Genomic DNA, 13,285 nt, shown 5'->3' on the forward strand with positions numbered 1-13,285 from the left:
TGGGAGCAAGATAAGGTTAGGGTCAAAGAAAGCACCTTTGACAGGATTGTGGTGACTAATTTATTTTTGTATTCTTGTTGTGCACAGACTAGAATATATATGCACTGTGTCTTGTTATGCATTTAAAAAAAAACCCTGGACCTTATTTAACCAATTTATAATCTTAATGGTTAATGTGATTTCCTTCTTCCTCTTTCTCTTCCTCCTCCCTCCCCTTCCCCTCCCTCTGTCTTCCCCTCCCTGCCCTTCCCCTCCCTCTGTCTTCCCCTCCCTCCCCTTCCCCTCCCTCTGTCTTCCCCTCCCTCCCCTTCCCCTCCCTCCCCTTCCCCTCCCTCCCCTTCCCCTCCCTCTGTCTTCCCCTCCCTCCCCTTCCCCTCCCTCCCCTTCCCCTCCCTCTGTCTTCCCCTCCCTCCCCTTCCCCTCCCTCCCTCTTCCCCTCCCTCCCCTTCCCCTCCCTCCCTCTTCCCCTCCCTCCCCTTCCCCTCCCTCCCCTTCCCCTCCCTCTCTCTTCCCCTACCTCCCCTTCCCCTCCCTCCCTCTTCCCCTCCCTCCCCTTCCCCTTCCTCCCCTTCCCCTTCCTCCCCTTCCCCTCCCTCTCTCTTCCCCTCCCTCCCCTTCCCCTCCCTCCCCTTCCCCTCCCTCCCTCCCTCCCTCCCTCCCTCCTTTCCATTTAGATTCTTTCATTTCTGTATCTGTTTTAAGAAGCTTCCTATAGTGGTTGGTTTCCATAAGCTCTGTTAAATGGCTCTTACTGCGAGCTCTCCCCACCCCCATATCTCCTTACCCCTCTCTTCTCTCTCTTTCCCAGTTCAATTCTCCAGCTCTGCCTCCCCCCTCCCCCATATCTCCATAACTATCCATTCCCCTTCCTGGGGAGGTCCCTCCACTTCCCTAAGCCCTTACTCAATACCTTGCCTCTGTAGCTATGTGGCTGGAAACACACTTATCAAATGCTGAAAAGCTAACATCCACACGTAAGCAAAACACAGTATTTGTCTTTTGAGGTCTGAGTTACCCCACTCAGGATGACTTTTTTTTTTTTTTTCTTCTAGTTCCATTCGTTTACCTGCAAATTTCATTAAAGAAAACTTTTTATTTATTCTTTGAGACTTTTACATCATGGCCCCTAATCCCACCCCTCTCACCATTTCTCCGTGTCCACCCTTGCAACCTCCCCTCCCCCAAGAAAACAAACAAGCCAACAAATAGAAACCAAACAAGTCTCTCCATGGAAGCTTCAGTGTGTCACAGTGTGTCTCACAATATACCCTTTTGCCCAAAATGACTTTTCTTGCAAATGTTCACTGCAGGGAGTCATTGGTCTGGTTCAAGGCCTCTGGCTTCTGCTATGGATCTTCACTGGGATTCCTCTCAGATATCCTGCTTTTGCCCTGTGTCATGGAGATCTTGCAGCTTTAAGTTTGGAGGACTAGCTCTTTCATATGCTCCAGCAGTTCATAAATGGGGTAGATGTTGGGATGGACCAACTCAAAGCCCTGGACCTGGGCCTTAGTGGTAATAGTTGGTCAGCCTGACAGCCTTCCTGTGCTCAAACCATCAGGGCCACCTTTCTCACATCCATGCCACCGGGGCTAGCAATCTAGCACTGTCCATGTGAGGAGAAAGGCCAGTTCACCCTAATGTTGCAGCAGAGGTGCAAGAGGTGGGGCCAGCTCTCCCATCCTCATACCCTGAGGTCTGGCTCTTGTTTGTCTATGACACCGGTACAGGGCTTGTTCCCCCAAGTGCTGCAGCTGGAGGGGAGTGAGGCTAGTTCATGCCCTCTCATGCCCTTCAAGCCAGCTCTCCAACTCTGTCCAGGTGAGGGGCAGAGTCAGCTCTCCCTTGCTCACACACTTGAAACCAGCTCACTCAGGCCCCTGCAACCAGGGCCAGCTCTATGATGCTTTCCAGGACAGCAACATGGCTTCAGGTGGGAGTCCAGACAAGCTATGTCTGCATTTCCTTTGGTGGTAACATGGGCCTCGGGCATCGATACAAATCCCGATTACTGCAGGGTCATGGACCCAGACATGGCACTCAGCAGCAGCATGGGCTAGGACCTCACTGTGGTCTCAGGTGGCATCACAGGCTGCTCACACCAGGCTGTTCCTCAGTACCCTCCGGTCTCCAGTTCAGCCTCTGATACACACACCATTCTGCTTCTCTTTCTCTTCCGTCTCTCCACTTGCTCATTTCAGTGGTACCAGGGGTCTTTAGGTATCTTCAGCATGGTGCCTGGTGGGAGTCATCTCTGGGGTGCTCCCGGAAGGTGGGTATCTTCTTGGTCTCGTGGGGTTGTCTTGAGGGTACTTTGCATGGTGCATGCTGTGTGGTGGGGGGGTCATCTAAAAATTCCATTTTTTAAACAGATGAATAATATTCTGTTGTGCAAACACACCATATTTTCATCATCCATTCATCTGTTAATGGATATCTAGGCTGTTCCCAGTCTCTGGCTGTGATGACTAGGGCAGCAATGGACCTGGATGAGCAAGCATCTCTGTAGCGGGGTGTAGAGCCCTATAGATAGATGCCCAAGAGTGGTCAAGCTGGATCTGGAGATAGATCTATTCCCAGCTTCTTGAGGAAGTGCCGCACTGATGTCCATAGTCAATCCCCCCTTCATTTTAAAGTTTTACTTAGTGTTAAGTGTATGTGTGTGTGCATGTATATAACATATGTGTACACATGTGACACACTGTGCTTGTGGACAACTGTCAGACTTCAGTGCCCTTTTTTTACTCTGGGTACAAGGATGGGGCTTGGGTCATTAGGCATGCTTGTCCAAGGCTTTACCCACCTCATACATATACCATGATGTACACATTATATATATATATATATACACATATATATATGTATATATATACACATATATGTATATATGTATGTGTGTATATATAATATAACATATATGTATTATATATACATATATATACACACACATATATATGTATATTACATACAGTGTATGTTTATGGGGTACAATGGTGGTTACATTTGTGTACCCCCCGTGGAAACATTTTTGTCTAGTTAATTAACATAGCCAGCATCTCGCTACTTTACCGTCGGAGGAACCGCTATTTCAGTAGGAGCCAGAGGCCTCCTAAGTCACACACTGGATACAAGCTATTTTTCTGCTTTGTAAAAGTCTCATCCCAAAACTGCTGGGACCCAAGGTTTAATTAAAAAAAAAAAAAAAAAAAAAGCAACGGACATTTTTCCATAAAAGAATTCTATGAACTTTTTGTTTCTACACATATCTCTCTCCCCCTTCTAAACTGAGAATTTCATGCAGGCATATAATGTGTTTGGCTCAAATCTGTGCCCCGCCTCCAATTTCTCTCTTATGTTCCCACTACTTTTCTCTCCCAGCTTCATGTGCTTTCTTCCTTTCTTCCTTTCTTTTCTCTCTCTCTCTCTCTCTCTCTCTCTCTCTCTCTCTCTCTCTCTGTCTTTCTTTCTTTCTTTCTTTCTTTCTTTCTTTCTTTCTTTCTTTCTTTCTTTCTTTCTTTCAATCTCTTCCAGTACACTTGGTGATACCTATCTATGAATCGAGGTAGAGCCATGTACTGGGAGTATGGTTCTTATAGCCTGAATGTCTGAAGAAAACTGACTCCCACCAGCCGGTCACTTGTTAACAGCTCCTCCTCCTGCAACTTGGTGAGACCCTCCCCATCCATGCTGGGATTCTGTCTAACTTGATCTTGTACAGCTGTGTGTGTAGCCACGGCTTCTCTAAGTTCATGTGTGCAATGGCCTGTCACACCCAACAAACAGTGTTTCTCTGCAGACATCCACTCCCTCCGTCTTCTCTAACTCTACCCCTTCTTGTATGATGAACTCTGAGCCTCTATCATGGACAATGGCCTTGAACATCTTATTTTACCACTGCTATCTCCTGGTATCTTCCTACCTCCACCCTCTAAGCGCTAGTGTAACAGGTGTATGTCACCCCCACTCCTGGTAGAGCTGTAGTAGGGCTCGAACTTAGGGCCTCACGTATGCCAGTCAAACACCCTAACCACCGGGCCACCGGGCCACACCAGCAGTGTACTTGCCACTCCCCCCATTTTTCGATTCTTTATTAAGCATTTATATATTTTTTTCCACACTAAGTATGTGACTCACCCATGGTCCTCTCAGGCCTTCGTCCAGTAGTAAAACTTGATGAGATTTAATAACAATGACTCTCCCTTCCAGTCTTCTGTTGGGATTTCAGTGGCTTGCCCTTGACAGAATGACTTGATTCCTGGGGACATAACAATGGTCTCTGGAATGAGTCTTGTTACTGAGACATGATTCTGTCTCTTCTGGGCTATTATATGTCAAGACTGGGTTTCTCCTTACAAGATGTTTAATAAGTCCCTTATGTGTTTTTTTTTTTTTTTTTTTTTTCCTTCCAATTTTTAGGTTACTACCCTGGTGAATTGTCCGCAGAATCCTTCCAACAGGAAGAAAGGACGTTCAAAGAGAGCCAGAGTTCTCCTAGCTTCTGTGGAGGAAGCAACTTGGAATTTGTTAGACAAGGGGGAGACGATCGCTAAGGAAGCCACAGTTTTACAGGAAGAGCTCGCAGCTGCACTCCAGGAAGTTCGAAAAGAGAGTGAGTATCTAGCCCCGGGTCAGGAGCAAACTGCTTATCCTCAGGGTGCTGGTTATTGCAGTAGATCTGTGAGTGTTTCTGCTTTGTGGCCTTGGGTTTATGAGTCTTGCACACAGCTGTGAAGAGCGAGCGAGCTGCGGGAGGCAGGGTGGCTCACTGGGCAGCTCCAAGGCAGAGAACCTGTCCGGGCTCTTCTCTGGTTATCGAGTCTCTGTATACAGTCCCTCACCTCTGGACCATACTACAGCTCTCCCTACTGAACGAGGAGAGGCTTAATGAAGTGGACGATGCCTCTGCCCATGCGTGATGAATTATAAAGTTCTTTGTAAGCAGTTAGGAGATACTTCCTCTCTGATGGCCTCAGAAATATAGTTTTTACTTTTCAGTGTTTGGAAGCGTAGGTTTACCGATTTTTTTTTTTTCTTGGTAAGGCCTTGTCTAAACCACTCATAATCCATGCTGTGCCTTGCTCATATTACATAATAAAAGCATACATTCTGCCTTTTGATATTTTTACTACGATAACATAACAGTCAAGTTTTACCCCTGAAGAACACAAGTCACAGCTGCAGGATATTTAAAAAAAGATTTAAAACGTTTATTTTGTGCCAATGGGGGCTACATTTGTTCAGTCGCTCTTGCCTATGCAGGCAAACTCGGAGGCCAGGGGTTGAGGCTGAGGTATCTTCTTGTCACTTTTCTGTCCTTCCTTACTATCTCTCCATCCATCTATCTATCCATCCATCCATCCATCCATCCATCTATCTATCATCTATCTCTCTCTTCATCAATCCATCTGTCTGTCTCTCTTTCTCTGTCCATTCACCTATCTCTCTAACAATCTGTCTGTCTATCTCTCTCTCTGTCCACTCATCTATCTCTCCATCTATCAATCTGTCTGTCTGTCTGTCTGTCTGTCTGTCTGTCTGTCTGTCTATCTCTCTCTGTCTACTCATCTATCTCTCCATCTATCAATCTGTCTATCTCTCCTTCCATCTATCTCTGTATCTCTGTATCTATCTATCTATATCTATCTATCTCTATGTATCCATCTCTCATCTATCTACCTATTTATCTATCTGTCTGTCTCTCTCTCCATTCATCTATATCTATCTATCTATCTACCTATTTATCTATCTGTCTGTCTCTCTCTCCATTCATATCTATCTATCTATCTATCTATCTATCTATCTATCTATCTATCTCTCGACAGGGTCTCTCAGTGAATCTGGACCTCACAGAAATCTCACACTTTTGGCTGGCTACCTAGCTACCACCAAGCCCATGAGATTGCCTGTCTCAACCTTCCAGAGCTAGGGTTATAGATATGCATGGCCACACCCAGCACATTTTCTTTTATATTTGATGTGGGTACTAGGGATCTAAACTCAGGTCCCCATGCTTGCTCAGAAACCACTGTATCCACAGAACCATCTCCCAGCCCTGCAAGCTACCTTTAAAAGAACTATTTGATGGTTTTATGTTTATCACCTTGCCGCAGCTGTTTGGGGAGTGCAAACAAAGTTGACTTTTCTTGTTCGGCTTCATAAAAAAATGTCTAAGATGTTCAAACATTTTTCTTCCTAAACTCTAGTACAACTTTAAGCAAATCAGAAAGAACCAGGCATTCAGAACTTAGGAGTCTGGGGTTGAAGGATGGCAAATTCTTAGCCAGTCTGAGCTATCTCATGAATACCCCTCTTTGTCTCTGTCTGTCTCTATTTCTCTGTCTGCCTCTCTCTTTCTCTCTCTCTTTCTCTCTCTGTCTTTGTGTCTGTCTGTTTGTCTGTCTGTATATGTGACAGCATTTCCTAACCAACATAAACATACTGTCCACCGTCAACTTTAGGCCAAATATATGTTTCAGGAGATTATGTTTAATTTTGTAATTTTTGCTTTTATACCTCTTAAAGACAATTCTGTTGCATAGATTCAAGGTCCACAGCATGGTGTTATGGGATCCACATTGCCAAATGGTTTCTGGTGGAGTGCGTGGATATGGCTCTTGTCTCACGGTTTTACCCCCCACCCTTTGATGACAGAACAGCAAAACATGCACTTGTTTGGGAAGATTTCTTCCTGTGATGGTACACAGCACTGTCATTCGAGCTCCAGTGCTGTAAGCCTCCCTTCTGACACTGGGTGCCCTTTGACCCCTGTCTCCTCTCTTCCCTCACCTTTTCACCATGTCCTGGTAATCACTATATTTGTGATGTTCTCATTTTTCTTTTGAAAATTATTATCTTTATTAATTATTATCATATGTGCATGTGGAATGTGAGTGTGTGTAGAAGTGTGTATGTGTGTGTGTGCACAAGGCATGTGTGTGAAACTCAGAGGACAACTTTTGGGGCTCTGTTCTCATCTTCCACAGTGGGAACTGGGATCTTAACTCAGGTCCAGGTTGGTAGGACAACCCATTTTCACCTGCTGAGCCATCTCTCTGGAGCTCTTTCTGAGGCTGGCCCACTTGACTTAGCATAATGTCCTCCATTTTTAGGTTGTGGCAAATGGCTTCTTTTAAAAACAAAGACTAATCACAGACATATAGATTTGCTTTCTTTATCCGTCCATCTATCAGTAAAATAAGAAATTCTTGGAGAAGTCTTGGTTCTAGACTCATGCAGTAATTTATTCCTGATTTTCCATTCTCACCTGAAACACACACACATACACACACATGCATGCACACAAACATATACACATGCACACGCATGCACACATACAACATACAACCACATACAATACATACACATAAATATAATACAGACATACACACACATCCACACACATGCACACATACACACATATACACACATACAACATACATACAATACAATACACACACATACACATAAACACACATACACATACAACACATACACATACACACACACACATAGACACATACATACATATACACACACAGAGACACAGACACACAGACAGACAGACAGACAGACAGACAGACACACACGTCCTGTGTGGTGCGTACAACAGATCCACTTGTTAAAGTGTCTTGCTCTAATCCCTTCGACAGTGGAAGGCAGCCACTCCCACTGTAGCGTGGGAGGAAAGCGTGGAGATAGTGCATGTTCTTGGAATCCGAGGAATGCTTACTGTTCGGAGAGCAGAGAGCCACACTGAGAACACTGTGCCCCAAGCTTGGAAGGAATGTTAGCTCAGCGGTGGAGCAGAAACAAAGCAAGAATGCATTCTGACCTAATTGACTTTGTGTGACACTAGAAACATATTTTAAATATTCTCTGTCCTCTTTTATTAATGAGCCTTTGTCTAGTGGCATGTGAAGATCTAGTGAAAAGCCACCAATCAACGTGAGGTATCTGGGCAGGTGGCAGAAGGATGGGAAGTGGAGGGTGGTTTTATTGATGTAGTTATTGACTTATTTTCAAGAAGACCTCTGAGAGCAGTTTATAAAACTCCAACAGAGACTTAGAGTAATTTCAGCCTTCTTATGAGATGCTGCCCTTCTCTGTTTTGCCGCCTTTAGTGGCTTTACTTATATGAGCCGAAAGTGATAAAAAATTCGAACATTTGTGTTCCCTAAGGAATGTGCCTGCAGAAGGTGAGATGTGGGTAGTACAAAGGAGTAGATAATAAAAGGAGAGGTGGAACGTGGACAGAGGGCAGAGATCCAGCAAGGGGGCCCAGTGCTGGTCAGGCTGCAGATCCAGTAAGGGGGCCCAGTGCTGGTCAGGCTGCAGATCCAGCAAGGGGGCCCATGCTGGACAGGCTGCTAACAGGGACTTGTGACTTTGCAGTTCACCAAGTACTAGTATACCTGGACACAAGCAAAAAATTAAATGTGAAATTCCATTCAAATAGTTTTAGATCAATTGCAAAACTACATAGATATTATCTAAGAATGGCATGCCTTACCTGTAGTGTGTATACTCTCTTTGAATAGCAAGTACCTCCCTACACTCTGCAGACCTTGCTTCTTAGCCACACACACACATTAATGCTACTTAGTGGTTTGCTGAATAATAACACATGTTCATAGTTGTACACACACTATTGTGACCTCAGTAAAATTTCCCACACTAGACTCACATCCTAGGGAATTTGCGCCCTCTTCTGTCCTCTGTTGGTACTACATCCATGTGGCACATACACACATACTGATGAACAGAAAGTAATTTACTTACCCAGTCTATTGCTGATGGACATTTGAGTTGTTTAGCTCTTAGTTTTAATGGACATTATTGGTATATGCAAACATGTACACTGTTTTTGCTTCACAAATAGAAACACTTGTGTTTTACCCAGGAATGAGTCATGAAGTACACATATGCTTATCGTTAACAGATACCATTGCCCAGCAACTCACTTAACTCGCTCCAAATTCTACGTCCCCATGTGGTAACAGTTTGGTGAGGTTTTTTTTTTTTTTTTTTTTTTTTTTTTTTTTTTTTTTTTTTTTTTTTTTATAGGAACAGAATAAAGTCGTAAATCAAGGCACGTTTTTCAAATACACTGGTAGAGACACCAGGCATGCTTTAAAGCAAAGTAGGGAAAGATTTGCTCTCTGAGCTCTTTGGTTAGCTGAGAGTAGGGTCTTCTAAGTTAATACATTTCAAAAAGATTCACCAGACAGCCAGAAGGACATTAGGTCAGAGAGAGATGGGAAGGGATGGATAATAATGGGCTAAAGATAGCTAAGGTGGATCTTAAAGTATTGGACCTGCCACATTCCAACCTGTCCACAGTCTTTGGTGTTCTAATAGTTATTCGGCATTGCAGAAGTAAATCCTTATGGGTTTACTATAAGAGAGAAGGCTTGTAGGAGGGGAGTGATGGGCGTGTTTAGGGAGAGGTAGGACAGTGATGGGCGTGGTTAGGGAGAGGAGGGCTACCTATCAAATAGACTTCTGTATGCCAGCTCCCTGTTCATTTGCAGACATGTGCTGTGAGCAACTGCTTACCCACTTTTCTTAAACACTGGTGGTGTTTTGGGCCCTGGGAATATGAAAATAGAGAAGATATAACTTAGGTACTTGGAGTCTACCTGGAGCAGTAGACGTGTAGACATCTCTAATGATGTCTAATAAAAAGTGTGAGAATAGCCGGGCAGTGGTGGCGCACGCCTTTAATCCCAGCACGTGGGAGGCAGAGACAGGCAGGTTTCTGAGTTTGAGGCCAGCCTGGTCTACAGAGTGAGTTCCAGGACAGCCAGGGCTACACAGAGAAACCCTGTCTTGAAAAACCAAAAAAAAAAAAAAAAAAAAAAGCTGTGAGTAGATATTCAAAGGTCTGGGAAAGCAGGCAGAAAGGGTAACAGGGAATTTCTAAATGATTCCATTTTAGTCTGTTAAGTGGGAGAAAGATGCATCTCCCCCACATGAGCACAGATGTGCTGGCCTCTAACTGATAGAATAAATGCATAGTCTGTCTTTACCAGAGATTTATGTACACAGGTCCCTTTGAGACATGTATTAAAACCTTTTCATGAGCAAAGATTCGCTCAATAACCTGGGCTCACACAGGTGAACTAGACAAAACTCTGTCCCCAAGCTGATGTATTTTAGTGGGGAAATGGTCAGTAAACAAGCAAGCGGACTTGTTTTTTTAATTCATAAAGGATGCATCCTTTAACCTATAAACATCCCAAAGTAGTACTAACTAGGATGAGATAGTTTTCTTATGCAAATGTTAACTTACTTATTGCAACAATAGTATATTTTTACTGGTGAAATAAAGTAAATATAAAAGAATCGACTTCTTTCTTTTTGGTTTTTAACATAATTTTATTGATCATTTGGAAAGTTCACAAAATGCACCCCCAATCACCTTCACTTCAGAGTCCTTCCAGGTCTACTCCTAACCCTTACGACCTTCCCCGAAACAAAAGAAGAATAAAAAAAGGAAGGAGGGAGAGAGAGAGAGAGAGAGAGAGAGACAGACAGACAGACAGACAGACAGAGAGAAACAGAGAGAGACAGACACTCACACAGAGAAAAAGAGACAGACACACACAGAGAGAAAGAGAGAGAGAGAGAGAGAGAGAGAGAGAGAGAGAGAGAGAGAGAGAGATAAAGTCCAGTTTGTATTGTCCATATACTCACTGGAGCATGGTCAAACAGGCATCCCCTTAAAAAAAGCTGAGACCTTCCCCACCTGCACCCCTACCAGAAGCCATCGGCTATGAAGAGCTACACTTTCAGCATCCTGATCACATTAAATGGCTTCCTGTCTGGACTGTTTCTTTTCTGGGGGGTGTTGGGCAAGGGAGAGAGGTCGTCACAGAATTCTTTGTCTCCCAAAGAATTGGTTTCTTAATGCAGAGGAAGTAACTAAGCCGAGATTTCAAGGGCATTTAGGGAAAGAGTAAGGTTCAGGTCTCTTGTGTACTGTCCACACAAGCCAGGATGCCAGCTTAGACAGAGCGGAGTTCCAACACTGACTGCCTCCCCCTGCAAATACTTTAGTGTGGATTGTCTGGAGCTGGAATGTGCAGCCTCATGTCCAGCGGCCTTGGTAGCTGTGCTCACCAGAGGCAGCAGCTGCACATGGGCACCACAGGCTTTGTGGGCATGCGTGAGATGGGAGAGGATCTGCACATTATTGGACACCCAGCCTTCCCATCTATTTTTACTTGTGGGCACCCACCAAAGCCACCGCAACCAGTTGGGGGTTGCTAAGATTAGTAGAGAGCTTTTGAATTCATCAAGGGGCCCCCCTCTTTCCTAAATATAGATGGTGGCATCTTACATTAAAAGAAATGCTTTGCGCTCCAGGGCATTCATGGAGGAGCCTCCCAGAAGCAAATATATGTATATGATGTATATGTATATGCATATGATATATATGTATATGCATATGGAGGAGCCTCCCAGAAGCAAATATATGTATATGTATATGATGTATATGTATATGCATATGATATATATGATGTATGTGTATGTATATGATGTATACGTATATATGTGTGTATATATATAATATATATAATATATTATTATATATATATAATATATATAATATATATTATATTTATATATAATATATTATATATAAATATATATAAATATAAATATATATATATATATATATATATATATATATATATATATAATCTTTGGCCTGTAGCAGCCCATCCATTGCACCACGGTGCATGGCTCATGGCTATTTCTGGCAGACCCTGGCTTGTGGTGGAGATTAGGAGATTGATGCATGTGGGAAGTAATCCATATTATTCAAAATGTCACAGCCTGGGCTAGCAAAAGGGCTTAGCAGGTAAAGGGGCTTGCTGTCAAGCCTATGGCATGATTACTGAGCAGGGGGTGGGGGGGAGAGAGAGAGAGAGGAGAGAGAGAGAGAGAGAGAGAGAGAGAGAGAGAGAGAGAGAGAGAGAGAGAGAGAGAGAGAGAGAGAGAGAGAGAGAGAGAGAGAGAGAGAGAGAGAGAGAGAGAGAGAGAGAGACTGCGCCTGGCATGGGCTTTTGAAACCTTAAGGCCCACCCCCAATGACGCACTTCCTCCAATAGGGCCACACCTCCTAACCCTTCTAATCCTATCAGAGTTCCTTCTACTCTCCTGTGACTAAGCATTCAAATATATATGATAGCCTTTGGACCTATCATAACATCTAGGAAATGGCTGGAGAGTGAGTGGTACCTTCTCTCTAGCCCAGAAGGAGAGCAGAGTCATAGCCAGGGCGTGAATCCCACTTTGATTGCAGACTCTTTCACAAGCTGAGATTTCAGCCCACATTCTCATTTCTAGGACCCACCCACGTGCAAATCGGTCTGTTAGCACGCATTAACTCTTTGCTCTTATCTTAACTAGCACAGTAATCTAGTTTCATCCGTGTTACGGTGACAAATATGCAAAATATTTAAAAGCAACACAGGGAGAAAAGGGCTTATATGGCTTATGATGCTGGGCTATGGTCTATTGCTCTGGGGAGGAGGTCAAGGTAGGAATTTAATGAAGGACATCCACAGTCCAGGGTAGCGAGGATAAGCAATGGATTACTGATTACTTGATTTCTCCTGCCTTATATAATCCAGGGCTCCGTTTAGGGAATAGTGCTACCCACAGTGGGCTGGAGCAGCCAACAACCAAGGCAGTTCCTCACAGACATATCCATAGGCCAGTCTGCTCTAGATAATTCCTCATTAAGATTCTCTTCCCAAAGCCGGGCAGTGGTGGCACACGCCTTTAATCCTAGCACTTGGGAGGCAGAGGCAGGCGGATTTCTGAGTTCAAGGCCAGCCTGGTCTACAGAGTGAGTTCCAGGACAGCCAGGGCTACACAGAGAAACCCTGTCTCAAAAAACAAAACAAAACAAAACAAAACAAAACAAAACAAAAAAACCAGAACAAGATTCTCTTCCCAGATAATTCTAGGTTGTATCATATTGACAGTTAAAATTAACCAGCACAGCCAGGCATAAAATCTTGAGAATTTCTATCCTTGACTATTCCCGTTTCTTCAGTTTCAAAGAAAATAGTTCTTTTTAAAATTTCTTGGAAATTAATATGGATCCTAGCCTTTCCTTTTCTCTGGAAAGACTTATTCTTTTGCCATGTGCTCGTCCTCTTCTCTTTCACTGTTTTTTTGTTTGTTTGTTTGTTTGTTTGTTTTTGTTTTTTTTCCTTTACATGTGTTAGCTTGCCTCTACCTGATGACTGGCAAGTACTCACTGAAAAAT

General features: G+C 43.7%; 1 protein-coding gene across 1 annotated transcript in view; it reads left to right on the forward strand.

Annotated features, from left to right (window-relative positions):
• Positions 1-4,416: 4,416 nt before the first annotated feature.
• The window catches only part of LOC143433796 (catenin alpha-3-like), a gene marked incomplete at both ends in the record, with an annotated part of 42,094 nt that continues 33,225 nt past the window's right edge, over positions 4,417-13,285 (forward strand). Inside the window, one exon of the mRNA XM_076706377.1 lies at positions 4,417-4,609. Coding sequence (XP_076562492.1) covers positions 4,417-4,609 — 193 coding nt within the window. The remainder of the gene's footprint in view (positions 4,610-13,285) is intronic.

Source organism: Arvicanthis niloticus, unplaced genomic scaffold (genome assembly GCF_011762505.2).
Source record: "Arvicanthis niloticus isolate mArvNil1 unplaced genomic scaffold, mArvNil1.pat.X pat_scaffold_476_arrow_ctg1, whole genome shotgun sequence".
Taxonomy (NCBI): domain Eukaryota; kingdom Metazoa; phylum Chordata; class Mammalia; order Rodentia; family Muridae; genus Arvicanthis; species Arvicanthis niloticus.